At 44.1% G+C, this 19,545-nt stretch overlaps 1 protein-coding gene across 3 annotated transcripts in view; it reads left to right on the forward strand.

Moving 5' to 3' along the window:
- The window catches only part of phf21b (PHD finger protein 21B), a 168,842-nt gene that overhangs the window by 143,238 nt on the left and 6,059 nt on the right, over positions 1–19,545 (forward strand). For all 3 annotated transcript variants that reach the window (XM_063058098.1, XM_063058099.1, XM_063058100.1), the window contains 3 exons: positions 11,566–11,721; positions 14,743–14,818; positions 17,562–17,665. In XM_063058098.1, the coding sequence (XP_062914168.1) occupies positions 11,566–11,721; positions 14,743–14,818; positions 17,562–17,665 (336 nt within the window). The remainder of the gene's footprint in view (positions 1–11,565; positions 11,722–14,742; positions 14,819–17,561; positions 17,666–19,545) is intronic.

The raw sequence follows: 19,545 nt of genomic DNA on the forward strand, positions 1-19,545 counted from the left end.
AAGGAAATTATAGACCTGTTAGTTTGACATTGGTGGTTGGGAAGTTGTTGGAGTCGATTGTCAGGGATGAGGTTACAGAGTACCTGGAGGCATATGACAAGATAGGCAGAACTCAGCACGGATTTCTTAAAGGAAAATCCTGCTTGACAAACCTTTTACAATTTTTTGAGGAAATTACCAGTAGGGTAGACAAGGGAGATGCAGTGGATGTTGTATATTTGGATTTTCAGAAGGCCTTTGACAAGGTGCCACACATGAGGCTGCTTAACCAGATAAGAGCCCATGGAATTACAGGAAAGTTACATACGTAGATAGAGCATTGGCTGATTGGCAGGAAACAGAGAGTGGGAATAAAGGGATCCTATTCTGGTTGGCTGCTGGTTACCAGTGGTGTTCCACAGGGATTCGTGTTGGGGCCGCTTTTTACATTGTACATCAACGATTTGGATTATGGAATAGATGGCTTTGTGGCTAAGTTTGCTGCTGATACGAAGATAGGTGGAGGGGCCGGTAGTGCTGAGGAAACGGAGAGTTTGCAGAGAGACTTGGATAGATTGGAAGAATGGGCAGAGAAGTGGCAAATGAAGTACAATGTTGGAAAGTGTATGGTTATGCACTTTGGCAGAAGTAGTAAACGGGCAGACTATTATTTAAATGGAGAAAGAATTCAAAGTTCTGAGATGCAACGGAACTTGAGAGTCCTCGTACAGGATACCCTTAAGGTTAACCTCCAGGTTGAGTCGGTAATGAAGAAGGCAGATGCAATGTTGGCATTCATTTCTAGAGGAATGGAGTATAGGAGCAGGGATGTGATGTTGAGGCTCTATAAGGCGCTGGTGAGACCCCACTTGGTACTATGGGCAGTTTTGGTCTCCTTATTTAAGAAAGGATGTGCTGATGTTGGAGAGGGTACAGAGAAGATTCACTAGAATGATTTCCGGAATGAGAGGGTTAGCGTATGAGGAACGTTTGTCCGCTCTTGGACTGTATTCCTTGGAGTTTAGAAGAATGAGGGGAGACCTTATAGAAACATTTCGAATGTTGAAAGGCATGGACAGAGTGGATGTGGCAAAGTTGTTTCCCATGATGGGGGAGTCTAGTACGAGAGGGCATGACTTAAGGATTGAAGGATGCCCATTCAGAACAGAAATGCGAAGAAATTTTTTTAGTCAGAGGGTGGTGAATCTATGGAATTTGTTGCCACGGGCAGCAGTGGAGGCCAAGTCATTGGGTGTATTTAACGCAGAGATTGATAGGTATCTGAGTAGCCTGGGCATCAAAGGTTATGGTGAGAAGGCGGGGGAGTGGGACTAAATGGGAGAATGGATCAGCTCATGATAAAATGGCAGAGTAGACTCGATGGGCCAAATGGCCGACTTCTGCTCCTTTGTCTTATGGTCTATGGTCTTATCTTGCTCCTGTACACTCTCTCGTCTCCATCTGAGATTCTGCCAACAATCGTCAGCAAATTTATAGAAGGCATTTGAGCTCTGCCTAACCATACAGGCAAGGGGATAGAGTAGAGCAGAGCAGTGGGCTAAGTACACATCCCTGAGATGAGCCAGGGTTGATAGTTAGTGAGGAGGAGTTATTAATACCAATCCGCATATATTGTGATCTTCTGGTTAGGAAATAGAGGATCCAATTGCAGAGGGAGGTACAGAGACCTAGGTTCTGTAGCTTATCGAGCAGGACTATAGGAATGATGATATTTAACACTGAGCTATAGTCAAAGAACAGCATCCCGACATAGGTGTTTGTATTGTCCAGGTGATCTAGGGCCGTGTGAAGAGCGTTTGAGATTGCGTCTGCTGTAGACCTGTTGTGGCGATAGGCAAATTGCAGTGAGTGGGTAATATAGGGTAAATGGTCTACCTATGTCAGGGTGCAGGTGCAGTACATGATATCACCTTTAAAGTTTGAAACACTTTTAGTTGTTCTTCCTTAAGAGTCATGGGATTGTTTGAGTACTTGCTGCCTTTCAGCAGATTGTTGAGTGCTTGAGCAATGGTTGATGGGTCTGTCACTAGCTTGTTAATACATTGATCAGCAATGGTTTCATCTTCAGTCCCGCATGTCTTCACTTTTTGGGTCCTTATTAGAGCAAGCTGTGGCATAGCTGTCAATCTTACTGTTTCATCACTGTCATCCTCATTTGAGTCTCTAGGGGCTGTTGCAGAGTTTATGTGATGTCCATAATATAATTCTTTGAAGCTCAGATGGTGTTGCTATCTCGGAGACAGGGGCTGTGTTTCTTTTTTACTGATCTGTTTTTTCAAAATAGCAACACATCAGTTTTCCAAATCCTAATTTTCATCCAATGATGTATTGAGGCCAGAACTAAGTTGGTTAGAACTCAGACAAATTGGAACAGAGGAAGTTCTTATTCCTTCTGAAAATTCCTATTTGTCTGTAATTGTTCTAAATCCTTAAACTTCACAACCGTGCTCGCCGACTACACTAATTGCTGGTTTCTGTTGTTTCAATACAAGTTTCTTTCAGAAGTTAGGAAAGAGGCACAGACTTGTTGCTTCACGATCACTTTTTTCAGTGTTGATAGAACAGAGGAAAAACTGAAACGCACAGTGATAGCTGAATCACAAACAAGAGAAAATCTGCAAATGACTCCTGATGAATAGTCTCAGCCCAATACATCCAGTGGGAGCAGAAGGCAGAACAAAGACCATAAGATAAAGAGACTGAAATAGTGCTGCCTTGTGTTCAGATATTTTTATACTCCATTAGGTAAAAAAAATTCCATTCAATTTGTAGATAAGAGTCAGCCAATTAGAAAGCCCTTATTCAAATAATGCAGCATCAGACAAAGTTTCCAGAATTATATTAGTGTAACCACTAGGGAACATACTGAACAACTGCATGTAACGTTCAGTTATATTGGCTCGTGTATGTCTAGGGGAAATCCAGCCCAGCACCTGCCTCAACACTCCCCACAGGGTCGGTTGCCGCCCAAATCAATCACAAACATCAATCATCAGCCAGCACACCCAGTAAATTTTAACAAATACACTTTATAGATATTACTAATTCTATGACATTAATATATATTTGATACAGAGAGGAAAGTAATGATAAAAAAAAGGTGCCAACACTTATCAAAGTCCAAGTTCTTTGCGCGCTACGTTGGAGCTCAATCTGACTTCAGACGACCACCCGAATTCCGTCGACTCACGGCTCGGGACCACCCTGAGTGATCGACCGGAGCCTCTCTGCACGTCCGCGGTCCTCCTTGTCTCTCCTCCGACTCCCCGCCAAAACTCAGTCCACAGTCATATCATACAGCATGGTATCCGAAAACAAAATGATACATAACCACCCATTGGCTACTAGAACCCTATTATCTCATTTTAAAGTAAAACAAACTGCTAGTGCAAACTCCCTTCAGCGTTAAAGCACAACAAAGCTGCATTCCCCAAATTAACATAATAAAATCGCCATTTTAAATGTAACAAAAGAAAGACCCCGTACACTCTCCCCCCACCACAAAAAGTCATGCCCTCATGACGTTAACAGAGTTCACCAGTGCTCCTTGTAAAACACAAAACCAAACCCAGGTGCATAAAGCAGTGACATAACTTTGCAGGGCAGTAGAGATCACACCCTGCTCTCCCGGCGCTATATAAGTTAGTCTTTCCGGGGGATGCCTACTCCTTTGAGGCCTCTGTATGTCCTCTGCTGACTCTCCCTGTTCAGACACCCCAGTTGACCCCTCGGGCCTATCTGTCGGACCTTCTCCTTCACCGGGATCCCTCTGCCCCTGTGAGCCCTCTGGCTTGGGTTCTGCCTCCACCCTCTCCTCCCCCAATCCCAGCTGTAATACAGGCAGCTCTGCAACACCCTCCCTCGGTTCCCCTAACTCAGTGATGGAAGGGCCAGGAGTCTCTTCTCCCGGCACCGGGGAATCAGCGAATGGAAACAGGTACCACACGTCTGACTCATCACCTTCCGATGACGTATCCCTTCTCGAGGTGGGGACCGGCCCGGTTTTCTTTGCAACGGGCTCTTCCCTCGCCCCGCGCCCTCGCAGAGTCCTCGTAGTAGGAGTAAACTCCCATTCGGGCTCTGGGTCCATCTTCACCTCTCGACCCAGAGGCAACAGATGGTTCCGATGGAGTACCTTGACAGGCCCCTGCCTGCCCTCAGGTCTCACCTGGTAAACCAGGAGATTCGGCATCTGACTCTCCACCACATAGCGGGTGGCTGCCCAACGGTCCGCCAACTTGTGCTTACCCTGTAGTCCTAAATTCCGGATAAGGACTCGGTCTCCCGGCAATAGCTGGACGAACTTTACCTTCTGATCATACCTCCTTTTATTCAGCTGGTTCTGCTTGGTGGCTGCCGCCTCAGCCAACTCGTACGCCCTTTTCAACTCTCTCCTCATATCGGACACGTACTTCAGACATGGCTTCGAAGGTATTTCCCCCGCTTCAGTCCCAAAACACAGATCAATGGGCAACCTCGCTTCCCGTCCGAACATCAGATAGTAGGGCGAGTACCCCGTAGCATCATTGCGAGTACAATTGTAATAATGAACCAAATGGGCAATGTGCCGACTCCACTTACTCTTCTGTCCAATCTCAAGGTGCCGAGCATGTCCAGCAGGGTCCGGTTAAACCTCTCGGGTTGAGGATCACCCTGCGGGTGATAGTGGGTGGTTCTGGACTTTTCAACCCCAAGCATACCCAGCAATTCATGTATAAGCCTGCTCTTGAAGTCCCATCCCTGATCACTGTGGATCCGCCGGGGAAGGCCATAATGAACAAAGTACTTCTCCCATAACACCTTCGCCACTGTAGTCGCTTTCTGATCCTTAGTAGGAAAAGCCTGCGCATATCTAGTGTAGTGATCCGTGAGGATCAAGACATTCGCGGTATTGCTGGTGTCTGGCTCAATAGACAGGAAATCCATACACACCAGGTCCATGGGTCCCGCCCTCTGCGAGTGGGATAACGGGGCCGCCTGCGCAGGCCAGGTCTTCCTCCTGACGCAACGGCTACAGGTCTTACAGTATTCTTCCACCTCCCCCCTCATCCGGGGCCAGTAAAACCGGTCCTTGACTAATCCATAGGTCTTCTCTACCCCTAAGTGCCCGGAATCATCATGTAGAGCCTGGAGCACAGTCTTCCGATACTTCTCAGGTATGACCAGCTGCCAGCGCTGGGGGTGATCTGGAGGCGACGTGACTCGGTACAGGACGTGGTTCTTCAGCTTCAACCGGGGCCACTCCTTCAGTAGTAGGGGAACGGAGGCATGTTTCGCCTTCTCCACCTGCCCCATATCACCCTGGCTAACCGCATACCAGATAGTGCCAATGCTTGGGTCATCACGCTGAGCCGCCTCTACTTCCTGGGGACTCAACTCCGGCAGCTGCCTGTTCCTCAGAGCAGTCACATTACAGTAAACAGTGGGCAGCGCGTCATCGTCCGCCCCCAGTTGATCTACTGCCCGATCCGTTCCCATCTGTGTTCCTACTTCCTCGTCGCTCCCAACTTGACACATGGCCTTTACTCCCTGGACAGGGACACTCTTCCACTCCTCAGTCGTGCCCGACTCGTCGTGCGCCCGACGAGACAGGGCATCTGCATCGATGTTCCGACTCCCCGGGCGGTACTTCAGGCTGAACTCATAGGCAGACAAGGCTGCTAACCACCGGTGCCCAGTAGCGTCCAACTTAGCCGAGGTCAGGATATAAGTGAGGGGGTTGTTATCAGTCCTCACCTCAAACTGGGCCCCATATAGGTAGTCACTTAACTTGTCCACCACCGCCCATTTCAACGCCAAGAACTCCAGCTTGTGAGTGGGATAGTTTCTCTCAGATGGCGACAAACTCCGACTGACAAACGCTACCGGCCTCAATCCGTTTCCCTGTTCCTGGTACAGAACAGCCCCCAGACTGTCGTGGCTGGCATCAGTGTGTAGAACATACGGCTTCCGGGGATCAGCAAACGCCAACACTGGGGCCTGCGTCAGCACCCTTTTTAGAGATTGGAACGCCTCCTCACATTGAGCATCCCACCTCAATCCAAAAGGCTCTCCCGGGTTCAAGTATCCTCCTACCTCCGACCCTCAGTCTCCCTTCCTCCTCCTCCCCACAGGTGGATAACCACACAGCAGCTGGTTCAATGGATGACTCATTTTCGCATATCCTTTCACGAACCGCCGGTAATATCCGCAAAACCCCAAAAACGAACGTAAGGCGCTCACCTTCTGAGGTCTCGGCCAGGTGGTGACTGCGGCTGTCTTATCCGGATCGGTGGCCACTCCATTTTGCGAGATTATGTGCCCAACATAACTGACTGACGTCTTGCAGAACTGACATTTATCCAGGGAAAGTTTTAATCCTTCCTCCTTCAGCCGACCCAGCACCTTCAGCAGCCGCTCCTCATGTTCCTCCAACGTAGATCCAAACACTATCAGGTCGTCCAGGTACACCAATACCTCCAGCAGGTTCATGTCCCCCACTGTCTGCTCCATGAGCCGCTGGAAGGTGGCTGGTGCCCCCGAGATGCCTTGGGGCATTCGTTCGAACTGGAAAAACCCCAGGGGGCAGATAAAGGCTGTCTTCTCCTTATCAGTCTTGCTCATCGGAATCTGGTAATACCCACTCTGCAAATCCAATACACTGAACCACTGTGCACCACTCAGACAGGCCAAGGCACCTTCCACCTTCGGGACCGTATATTGGTCGGGAACAGTGCGGCGGTTCAGGGTCCTCTAGTCCACGCACATGCGTACCTTCCCATTTTTCATCCTTGCCACCGGCATAGGGGCTTCGGGACTCCGCAATAATTCCTGCATCTTTCAACTGCCTCACATCTTCCACATCTGCTGGGGCCAACCGCCGCAACCTCTCCCTAAATGGGGTGTCATTTGTTACCCGAATGGTGTGCCGAGTGCTCTTGGAATACCCTACATCAAACTCGTCCTGAGAAAAGACACCCCCTAACTTCAGCATCTTCTCCACCAGCCTGCTCTTATACTCCAGCGGTACAGGGGTAGTTTTCAAAAAAGGCCTCCTTGGTCAGCCGCCCCCCCGTTTCCCAATAGTTTCCCTCCAGTGGGCTTCACGGGGGCGCTGGACATCACCGTCACCGGGAACAAGTGCGCGAGGGGCATCCCGCGCTTAAAGGTGATCTCCCTCTCCGTTATGTTCCTTACCATCACCCCCATCCGCCGTGCCTGTACAGCTGAGGGCCTCTGCAATTCAGGTCTCACTAGCGCCCCAGCCGGGAACCAGGACTCCCTTTCCAGGTCGTCGGGGGCGTCTACTAGCAGGGCCTCGCCCGGTGGTAATCCGGGGAATCTGGGGGTCCCCATCACTAATGCCGCCTCCCCTGGCCGTATCACCTTAGGCCTCGCCTGAGTGCACCACACCGTCCCTCGTTTGCACTCAGGATCCAGCCCCTGGGGGTCACTCACTCCTTTGTACATCGCTCGGAACATGGGGTGTACCGAGAGGGTCTCCAAAAAGTTCTCTTTCCCCCCCCCCCCCTTACAGGCTCCCAAGAGCCGTCGCACCAGAGGGGAGTTGGTCCCCACCAACAGGGCAGCACCACCGGTCTCCACCGGGTCCGGACAAACCAACACCAGCGTCTCAAAGGCTTCCGATACTCCCACATCTCCCTCCGAAAATTCCAATCTCACTGACAAGTATCCACCATACGGGTAATCACCATCACTTATGCCCCAAATCTCCAATGCTTTAAACGGAGTGACTGCCAAATGTTTCAGATATTTGTTGTAGAACGACCGGTACAGTAAGGTAACCTGCGACCCGGTGTCAAGGATGGCTTTCGCAAAGATTCCCTCTATCCGTAGGGACACGCTGGAACGGGGTCCCACCAGTCCATCAGGAATTTGAGCTTGTTCTTTCTGGGGTTCCATAGCGGTTTTCTGGGAACGTGTTCCTCCCGAGACTCCAGTCCGTTCCCTCACTGAGCCTCTCCTAAGTTTCCCGACACCTCTCCCTTCTTAGTGGCCCGGGGGCCCTCCCCCCTCGGCGCATCTCGTCTCTCACAATCCTTCCACAAGTGGCCAGCTTCCCCACAGCGGTAGCATGCCCCCGGCCACTCACATTCCCGGCGGAAATGCCCCTCTCTCCCAGTTATAGCACCCACTACTCGCCACCTCTCTCCTCCCGATACGGCCCCCTGGAGACCCCTTGGATTTCTCTGGTCTCACCCCGACTACCACCTCCTGAACCGCTGAAGACCGTCCCTGAGGGTCCGAGCCCCCTGGTCGGCCCAAAGCACACTCCTCGGCCGGTACCTCTCAGATCAGCTGTCCGAATGATGGAGGGGGGCTCTGCTTAAATGACTGCCGTACACTCCAAGCCACTCTGTCATCCTCCCGGGAACCGCTACATATCTGACTCATCCTTAACTCCGCCACTTCGTCCTCCTTCACTACCCCTCGTCGCAGCAACCCCATAAGCTTTCCTTCCAGCCTGAAAGCATAGTCTGAGAGCTTTTCCCCTCTTCTCTGCCCCATCCGTTGAAACTCCGCTAAATGCCGCCAGGGATCCCCTGACAGTCCAAACACTTCCTCCAAAGCGTCCAAACACTCCGATAGGGAAGCCAAGGGGTGTGCCGCTCTCAGATCGCAGACCACCCGGGCCGCCTCGCCCCTTAAGCTTTCCACCAATCGCTGTCTCTTGTCCTCATCCGAAATTGGCCACACCTCTAACAATTGGGACGTATCTTCAACCCAGGTATCATAGTTATCCTCCCCTTCCGGGGTGGGCCTGGCTCCCGAGAAAATTCTCAGCTTCGGGCGGTGCCCCTCAACCCTTCTCACCAGGGAGGTAATGGCAGCCGTTAACTCGGCAGTCTCATCCCGCCCATGGGGGCCAGGCCTGGCCAAACCTTCCCACTCCACACCTCCACCCCTTGCTACGGGCACCCGGCCAGGGGCCTCATCTAGCTCCTCCTCCTCCGGCACCTCCTCACTTGCGTCCTCAGGGAGAGTGTGGAGACCCCACGGCCCCACCTCCCCCGGGGCGTGGACTGTCGCTGGTAGTTCCAAAGTCATGACGTCGGCACTCGTCCGCACCAACATCCAGCTAGCCTCCAGTTCTTTCCCACCCCTTCTAGCTACAAGTTCTACCTGCCCGATACCTTTAATCCAACTCAACCCTCGCACCAGTACCTCTGCTGGAATGCAATAATCGACCCCGCTTACCACACACGCATGATTCACCGGTACCTCCTCCAATTCACACCACCTTACAATCTTATCTCGATCCATCGTCACACCACTTACCACAATGACAAGTACAACTTTCCCGAAAAGTCCAAATCCCGGACAAGCCCCCACTTGTAACGTTCCGTTATATTGGCTCGTGTATGTCTAGGGGAAATCCAGCCCAGCACCTGCCTCAACACTCTCCACAGGGTCGGTTGCCGCCGGAATCAATCACAAACATCAATCATCGGCCAGCACACCCAGTAAATTTTAACAAATACACTTTATAGATATTACTAATTCTATGACATTAATACACATTTGATACAGAGAGGAAAGTAATGAAAAAAAAAGGTGCCAACACTTATCAAAGTCCAAGTTCTTTGCGCGCTACGTTGGAGCTCAATCCGACTTCAGACGACCACCCGAATTCTGTCGACTCACGGCTTGGGACCACCCTGAGTGATCGACCGGAGCCTCTCCGCACGTCCGCGGTCCTCCTTGTTTCTCCTCCGACTCCCTGCCAAAACTCAGTCCACAGTCATATCATACAGCATGGTATCCGAAAACAAAACGATACATAATCACCCATTGGCTACTAGAACCCTATTATCTCATTTTAAAGTAAAACAAACTGCTAGCGCAAACTCCCTTCAGCGTTAAAGCACAACAAAGCTGCATTCCCCAAATTAACATAACAAAATGGCCATTTTAAATGTAACAAAAGAAAGACCCCGTACATGCATATGCATACTGTGGCCACTATGAAGCATATTAAACTGCTGCATGCAAACAAAAACTATTTAAAGTTCAAGTAGGTAGTTTGTTAAGCTGCAAAGAAAATAACAGTCTTATAAAAACAATCGAAGAATTAAACAATCAGATCCAACAAACCCGAGGCTATTCATTTTTTTAGCCTTGTAACTAAAGCCCTTTATTTTGGGCAACATCCTGGTGCATCTCTTTTGCATTTTTTCTAGCATCACGTATCCTTTCTTTGGTACGGTTTCTAGAACTGTGTGTAGTATTCCAAATGTGGTGCAACCAATGTCTTGTTCAGCTGTAATGTGATGTCTCAACTCATTTACTGTATACCACCTGCCTATGAAGGTGGGCAAACTAAACACACACTTCATTATCTTCCCCAAATGTATCACTGCTTTCAGGACACTGTGAACTTGCAAGGTCTCTGTGCACTAAGGAATTTCACTTTGTCAAGTCACTGGAACCCTTGTTGTGGAGCTGAAGCCAGAAACCGAGCTGTGTTGATGTTTTTTTTTAATCAATCATGGTGAAGGGGAATCTTGCTTGAAGAAAAAAAAATCAATCGAAATCCCGGTTACGGAAGGTGGCATTGCCAGAATGCATGTGGTTGGGTCAGAGAATCTGGGAGAATGGAATGGAAAGGGAAATTGGGAGAGAAATTAGCCCTTTTTAAAAATAACATACATGAAGAGAGCAAAGAAGCCAAATTAGTTTGGGGTTGTTTTGGCAGAGAATTGGCATTGGCAGGAGATGAATGTCCTCATTTATTCCGTTGTGCTATGATCTTGATCTGTAATGGCCAATTTATTATAAAGTGACATCCACCGGAATATACGACACAAGCAAAAATAGACAGGAACACTGATCCCTATCCAGTGTTCCTCAGCTGTGCACCTTGGTAAAGAATGAGGGAAAACTGTAGTCTTTTTTTAAATCATTTGATGTATGTGGATATCTGGCAAGTCCAGCACTTTTCATCCAAACTTGATCACACTTGAGAAGGTGGTAATGCTAAGCTGCCACTTGAACAGCTGCAATCCATCTGATGAAGATAGTCTGTAGTACTGCTGGGCTGGAGACCTCAGAACCTGGAAGGAGTGATGATGAAGTGCTACAAGTATATTTCCAAGTCAGAATGGTATGTGGTTAGGAAGGGAATTTGCAGGAGGTGCCATTCTCTTGCACTCATTCCCCACATTCTTTGAGATGATAATAGTCTGTGTGTGGTGGAAAAAGAAGAAGGGAAGATTATCTAATTGGTTGCAGTTTTTGTTCATACCATGCACTTTAGTTAAATTGCAAAGCTACTAATGCACCAATTTCAGTTCAATGTAAGTTCAACCAATTGTATTAATTAACCAGAAGATAATTCTTAAATTGATACTTAAGTTGAATACACTGTAGATACGTAGTCAGTAGGATGAAATTAAGGATAGTTGAAGTAGATTACAGGGGTAAGAGTTGTTTAACAATATGAAGGGATTTAAATTTTGCATGTCTTTCTTCAAAGTATTTAAAACTACTTTGGTCAATACCACTTGTGATATTTGTTAAAATTTGCTCAAACTAACCTGGATTTTCTTTGGCTTCATATTGCAGGATGACATTCATGAAGATTATTGTACAGTGTGCAAACGTAGTGGTCAACTTCTTTTGTGTGACACTTGTTCTCGTGTTTATCATCTGGAATGCTTGGAACCTCCCCTTAAGACAATTCCCAAGGGAGTATGGGTCTGCCCCAGATGTCAAGAAAAGGTACTGGTACTATGTCATTCAGCAAATTTGATTGCATTAATAAATTCGAAACACTTTGTAAGCAAAATAAAGCCGCTAATAGTCTCAGGTAAGCAGATGTACGTAGCCTAGGAATTAATTTATGGTGTCTTACCTTATCTTAACTGGAATGTCATCATCAGTCTTAGACCTATTTTCGTGATGACTGACAAGACTTATTTTCCAGGTTTAGGGATATTGTCTCAATTATAGTTTCCATTTAGTTAACTTCATAATACATTCTTTACTGGTTGTTTGATATCTGGGTGTTGCTGGCCAACTACTGCTGTACCTCTGGGGAAGGTAGTCTCGTGGTTCATTCCAGAATTTTAATGCAGAGGTGTTGAAGAAGCAGAGAGAGAATTCCAAGTCGGGATGATGTGTGACTTGGAGATGAACATTCATATAGTGACTTTCCCTTGAATTGAAAGCCCTTTGTCCCCCTTGGTGGTAGAGGTCGCTAGTTGGAGTAACCTAGGTAAGTAACTACAGTGCATTTTGTAGATGGTGCACCCTACAGGCACTGCATTAGTGGTGGAAAAAATGAATGCTTATGGTCGTTAATGGAGTTCTAATCAAGTGGGATGCATTGACCTGGATGGTATGAAGATTTATCAAAGTTGTAATTGTTGCAGTTCCACAAATCCACTAGAATGCAAAGTTAAGTGGAAAAGTTCAGATGAATTATTACCTTGTTGAAAGAAGTGTTTTGGCTTCTGCATAATAAAGTATGAGAGGAAAGAGGAGGTTAACGGAAAGATGTCTTGTCTACTCTTTCATCACTTCATACATTGCAGGCCATCTGTCAAATCCCTTCTAGAAAGAGAAATTTATATGAGCTGCATTTATGCCCCAGTTCCAGCTACTGAAGCATGAAATGTTGAGAAATCACTAAACAGGCTGCCATATCTGACCTGACTCAAAACCTCCATTTAGTTAATGGCTCGATTTCTTCTAAAGTACAGTCTGTTACAGTGAGCAAAAACAACCAACACCTATTGGTTAGTTAACAACCAAATCCAGACTGACGTTCATTGATTGGTTGTTATTCCTAACAACGTCTTGAATTTTCTTGGGTAAACTTTAAATAGTTATGCTTTGGGTGCATTGTTGAGGTTTTTGTAGCTGTGTGGTTTTACTTGAATAAAGGTTATTTTGAGTTCCAGCTTTGGGTCTCATCAGTAGAACAGATAAGTGAACACAACAAATTGGTGACGAGGTACTATGTTATATCAACATGGCAATTTCAGCAAGAGACTTGTGCGTAATTCTCCAACAGCAGCAAGCTCAATCTGAGGTGACCCAGCTGAAGTTAATCGAAACTTTGACAAGCAGGTTGTCAGTGAGTCCAACAACATCAGTGTCAAACACTGAACAGAATGCCTGTGAGTCATTACCAGCTTCCAGTTTGATGCTGCTTTGGGAGTTGTGTTTGAATTCTGTTTCAAATATTATGAAGATATCTTCTGGGTTCGAGTTTGTCAGTAAAGACTACTCATGGAAGACACGCACTTTGTTCCAAATATTCAATACTGCTTGAACGTGAGCATTATTTCAACTTCAACCTGCCTAAGAACCAGCGTGACCTATTGTTTGACAAGACTGTCCAACAGTTAACAATCATTACTGGAGCGCAGTTTTCTCTCTTCAGTGTTCACTACCATTACCTAAAATTCATTAAACATGAGGCCGATAACTTCCTCATACGCTGGTGTCGTCAGTCATAAGTGTGAAAAATTCAAACTGGATAACGTGACTGAGTCACAGTTCAAATATCTGATTTTTATTTGTGGACTTAAGGCACCTGGCGATGTAGACAGTATTACAATGGGAAAGATCCCCTGGGTACCACGTTAGATTGTCAAATGAATGGAGAAAGTACTCTATGAAATTGTCGTAAACAGACATTCCTGGTGTCATCACGTCAACCAGTTGCGGACACGTGTTCCAGAAGACCCAACAGTTTCGTTAGGCAGATTATCAAACACAGAGCTGGACCTTCATTTCCTCTTGGAAGGGTTCAATTTACCCCAACCAAACCAATCCAAATGCCAGCACAGCTGCAAGTAACATTGTGATAAGATTGTGACAGCTTGCGACCATGAAGAAGGGCTGATCACCAGCCATCGAATCTAAATCACCCCTTGGCTCAAATCCTACAGGTGATCAGCTTTGAGGGAGGTGTTACGGCGAGCCAAAACAACCAATGCCTATTGGCCAGCTGACAACCAATCTCAGGCTGATTTGAATTGAATTGACTTTATTTCTTACATCCTTCACATACATGAGGAATAAAAATCTTTACTGACTTTCACTGGTCATTGTTCCTAATGTCTTAAATGTTCTTGAGTAAACTGTTTAAATAGCTATGATTTGGAATGCACTGTTGAGGTTTTTGTAGCTCCATGGCTTTACTGAATAAAGACTATTTTGTGTTCCGGCTTTGTTCTGCCTCCTGACTTGGGGTCTCAGCAGTCGTTACAGGTGAGCAAACGTAGTATAATCTGCCATTTATATTTAAACTTTAAGGTGACAGTGAAAGATCTCCCTTATTAATAAATCTTGTTTAAAACTGGCTAATGTGGACAAAACCATTCCAAGAAATCTGTGTTCTAAATCAATTTTTTTAAAAACTTCAGAAATCTGATGTTCATTTTTGCTCTTTGTAACGGTACTGCAATAGGAATTGAAAGAATCAAGGCCTCATAACAATGGTTCATTTTGTGAATGTCCTCTAAGATACTTCTTCATATGTCCTGACATTGAAGATGATGGAAATTATAGAATCAGTGCTTAACTGTGTCTGTAACGTTTTAGACTGATTTTTAAAATGTGCCATGTCATTTTAAGTCATATTTCTTTTATCTAAACATATAATTATTACAGTGTAGGCCCAACTGAATAAGTTTATTCATTCAATCAGTGATCCCAGGACAACTGTTTAAGAGAGATCGGTGAATTGTGAATTTTTTTCATTGGTAAATATCTTCTTGGTCTATACAGGTACTAAAGAAAGAAGATAATGTATCATGGCCTGGGACTCTGGCTATTGTCCATTCCTATCTTGCACATAAAGCAGGTATGTTGACACCTAAAATGGTTAACTCTAGCAAGTAGAAGGGACAAATGCAGGTTCAAATTCAAGCTCTTACTGATATTTACATCAGCTTTACAGGAAGCATATTCAGTTTGTAAGTGAAAGTTAAACTCAAATTGTTGATTGTTAATTAACTCTTATGGTTATGCCATTTTCAATTGGAAAAGCTTCCATGCATTTCTTTAACATACTAATCCATAACAACAGGTTTAAAACAGCAACAACTTCTGTTCATGTAGAGCCTTTAGTTTAGGAAAACACGACAAGTGTTATTAATCCAAATCTGACATGGAGGTCATAGGCCAAATGATCAAAAGCTTGGTTAAAGAAGAAGCCTGTCAGTTCATGAATGTGGAAAAATTTAGAAATACAGGACTGCAAACACCTGAATATGAAAAGGTTGCAGGATTTGACTTAGGATTAAAGAGAACGGAAGGAGACAAGGAGAATTTTTATGTCTCAGTTTTGCTTAACCGGGTGTTATTTTAGATTGGCAAGGAGAGGGATGAAGTGTCAATAGGGCATCTTGTGGTTTAAGACAGAAGAGTTTCAGTTGGCTAGAAATTTACAATGGTTTTTTAAAAGAAGACTGCACTTGTAAAATACAAAGTAAATGGCAGGATACTTGGTAGTGTGGAGGAGCAGAGGGATCTTGGGGTACATGTCCACAGATCCCTGAAAGTCGCCTCAAAGGTGGATAGGGTAGTTAAGAAAGCAACATACATCAAAGTTGCTGGTGAACGCAGCAGGCCAGGCAGCATCTATAGGAAGAGGCGCAGTCGACGTTTCAGGCCGAGACCCTTCGTCAGGACTAAGAAAGCTTATGGGGTGTTAGCTTTTATAAGTCGAGGGATAGAGTTTTAGAGTCGCGATGTAATGATGCAGCTCTATAAAACTCTGGTTAGGCCACACTTGGAGTACTCTGTCCAGTTCTGGTTGCCTCACTATAGGAAGGATGTGGAAGCATTGGAAAGGGAACAGAGGAGATTTACCAGGATGCTGCCTGGTTTAGAGAGTATGCATTATGATCAGAGATTATGGGAGCTAGGGCTTTACTCTTTGGAGAGAAGGAGAATGAGAGGAGACATGATAGAGGTGTACAAGATAATAAGAGGAATAGATAGAGTGGATAGTCAGTGCCTCTTGCCCAGGGCACCACTGCTCAATACAAGAGGACATGGCTTTAAGGTAAGGGGTGGAAGTTCAAGGGGGATATTAGAGGAAGGTTTTTTACTCAGAGTGGTTGGTGCCTGAGTCAGTGGTGGAAGCAGATACACTGGTGAAGTTTAAGAGACTACTAGACAGATATATGGAGGAATTTAAGGTGGGGGGCTTATATGGGAGGCAGGGTTTGAGGGTCGGCACAACATTGTGGGCCGAAGGGCCTGTACTGTGCTGTACTATTCTATGTTCTTGAGAATCTTGATGCAATTGACAAGGACACAGTTTTTTAGTGGTAGATTAGAGACAGGATTAAAGATGGGTGCTATTAAATAAGTGGGTAGAATCAATTTGACATCAAGGATGTCAAATTCAGAAAGAGATTCAGAGAGGGATGAAATTGAAGCTAAAAAAAATTGAATTTGTGGAAGGGACAAAAATTTAATGAGACAAAATTTCTCTTCACCCAGAATGGGATGTTGTAGTTTACCGATTTGGGGAGATTGGAAAGTTCAGAGTTACAAGAGATATGGAACCTAATGCTGTCATCCCTTTGTCAGAATGTTGAAACGTGTAATGAGTTTTCTAAAGCTTTGTAAAAGACAGTCTTGGTAGCTATGAGGAATATTTTCCCAATTACGAAGTTTCACATCTAAGTAACCTGGCTGTATTATGAATGAGAGCATTACAGTAATCAGAGGAATCATGGGTGAAATGGTGAGGGTGAAAGAAATGAATGAGGAGAGAGCTTCACAAACTTGCAGAAGCACTTTGGCAGAAAAAATTGATCAGTGGCTAGATTTTCAGCCATTTTGTATCTTCTACTGTTTCTTTTTAACATTATCATTTCAAAAAACAAGCTACTCAAGCTAGGCTGTGTCATGCTTCATAATCTCAGTTATTATCATTTAATATTGGGAATTATCTATGATACTTCATTTTACTTGGATTACTAAGTCCACTGTCTCATGATGCTGATTTACAAAAAAGTAAGATCTGTTAAAAAGGCAAATCTGCTTTAAAATCTCTTAAAATATGCAATATGAAGCTGCCTAGAGAAGATTATGAACTTGGAGGTATAATGGAGTTTAATTAATATAAATAACTGAAATCATGACATGTTAGCTTAATTAACTCTACAGTTTTTATTCAGGTTGGCTTCATCCTACAGTGAAGCCTGGATAAATCCCTCAGTATTCATTTTTAATCAAACATTTGCAAACGTTAATAGAAATATGTGGATAACTACATAATACTTCAATAATTATTGTCCATTGCTTTTCAATGCAAACAAAATACTCTTGGTGATTCTTCAGTGTCTGATTTTGACATGTTGATCAAAGGTAAAATAATTCAGCTGATTAAAATATAAATCATTAAGAATAAGTCTACTTTATAAGACTTTCATCTGATTGTTCTATGAATTTCTGTCTGCAAATACAGATAAAACAGCGCTGAAGTGAATGCTTTAGTAATTGCATGTGCCTGCTCTAAAATATACATGGTTGTTAACTTGATTAATTGAGAAAATAATATTATTTTGAAATTATTGTTATTTCAACAGTGAAAGAGGAAGAGAAAAGGAAATTGTTAAAGCGAGGTACCGAGTTGAAGTGTGAACATGAACAGCTGGAGGAGAAGGACAGATTGCTCAGTAATGCTGTCACGGTGAGATTGCTTACAATTTACTGGTTGTGGTCAAATGACTAAGATGCATTATGAACCTTTATTCCCTTTCCATTTATGTGCATAAAACTCTTAATGGTTACTACTTAAAGTAAGAAGTGTGTATTTTTATTATGACATGTTAGCTGTATTTTTTTACTTCACTGACTTCCAGTAAAAAGAAAATACAACTGGCATCCCCATACACACTTTGTTTTTATATGTACTGACTAGAAAGGCATTAGCATCATGTTTATAGTTGACTAAATCTGGTTGGAAGTTCAGGCTGACCTTTGAGATACTGCATAAGATTTTTTTTAATAACAGTAATCAACTTAAACGTTTTTATAATTCATGGATGGCAAACTTTGAAAAATTAACACAACAGGGCTGAATCACATGCATGAGCTGAATTTTCATTTAACTCTGGTTCTAGATGAGATGCTGAGTAAAAGAACATTTGTGTTCTTTTAAAAAAGCGATGGTGGTTTTTAATATTCTATTCTAATTGCAAATATTTTAAATGTGATTGTGCCTAGTTTCTGTTTCAAAGGAATGAGTTACTGTGACAGGTAGGCATGTAACAACTTTTTTTAAAAAAAAGGTTGGCTGTGCTGCCTAAATAATTACAATTATGGCATAAATTTTAAGTATGAACTTAACGTTTCATAAAATTGAAATAAAATACAGAAATAAAAAGACAAAATGCACTTTGGGACTGCATCTGTGGCGAGAGTGACGGAGTTCAGGTGGATGTTTCTTTCTATAGAAATGCTGCCTCTCTTGCTAAGTTTTACATAGAAGAGTACAGCACAGGCCCTTCGGTCCACAATATTGTACTGAACCAATTAAATTAGTAATCAAATGGCTAACTAATCTCTTCTGACTCCACAATGTCCATATCCTTCCATTTTCCTGACATTCATATGCCTATCTAAACATTTGTTAAAAGTCTGTTTCTGCCTCCACCACCACCCCAGGTAGTGCATTCCAGGCACTCACCACACTCTGCTTTAAACCCTCACATCTCCTTTGAAATAACCCCCTCTGAAGATATTTCCAGCAGTTCTGTTTTTATTTCAGATTCCAATTAACTGTATTTTGTAGACCTATTCTGTTTTCAAAATGTGTAATATGTAATAGAAGATAATATGAGTATTGATTTGAGGGTTTTAATACTGATTGAAAGTATGTTTAAATAGTATTAGTGCATAATAAAACATTACATGGTGTGGAGTTTATATTATATCATGGCACCATACACTCCTGTCCATAATTTATACATATTCTCACATTATTTTGTTCTACCTCTGTGTACATAAAACGTAAATTCCCATCACCGTGATTCTATTCAATTTTAACTATCAGCTTTCAGCACTAAGATCTGTTGATTCTCCAAAATGATTTAAAAAAAAAATACTTTTCAGTAAAAATATATTTTAGCAAAAGTTTAGCATTCTGAATGAAATTGGACTTTAATTTGGTGGGGGCATTGGGCAAAATACAAAATCAGCAAAGTAACGTACACAAGATGTTTGCAATTGCAATGCTGGGTGCAATTATTTGTTATAAGAAAAATATTAAAGCTGTAGAATGGAAATAGAAACTATGTTATCAACAATGCCCAAAACGCCTTATAATTTTGGAAAGATTTGGAATGTTTTAATTTTGAGCGTTGTGAGTGAGTCAAGTATTGACAAATTGGTTCTGCCATTTGGCAAGTTGGGAAGGAAGGCCTAAACTCAGGAACACCACTAGAGAAATGAAGGGTAGTGTTAAAATAATTTTACTTACTATGAAGGACTGGGCATGTTTTACCAGGAGGTAGCTATTCAGGCAAAGACCACAATTTGACTTAAAAGGAAACTGGATGAGTTTTCAGA

The sequence above is a fragment of the Mobula hypostoma genome, chromosome 9 (genome assembly GCF_963921235.1).
Source record: "Mobula hypostoma chromosome 9, sMobHyp1.1, whole genome shotgun sequence".
Classification (NCBI taxonomy): domain Eukaryota; kingdom Metazoa; phylum Chordata; class Chondrichthyes; order Myliobatiformes; family Myliobatidae; genus Mobula; species Mobula hypostoma.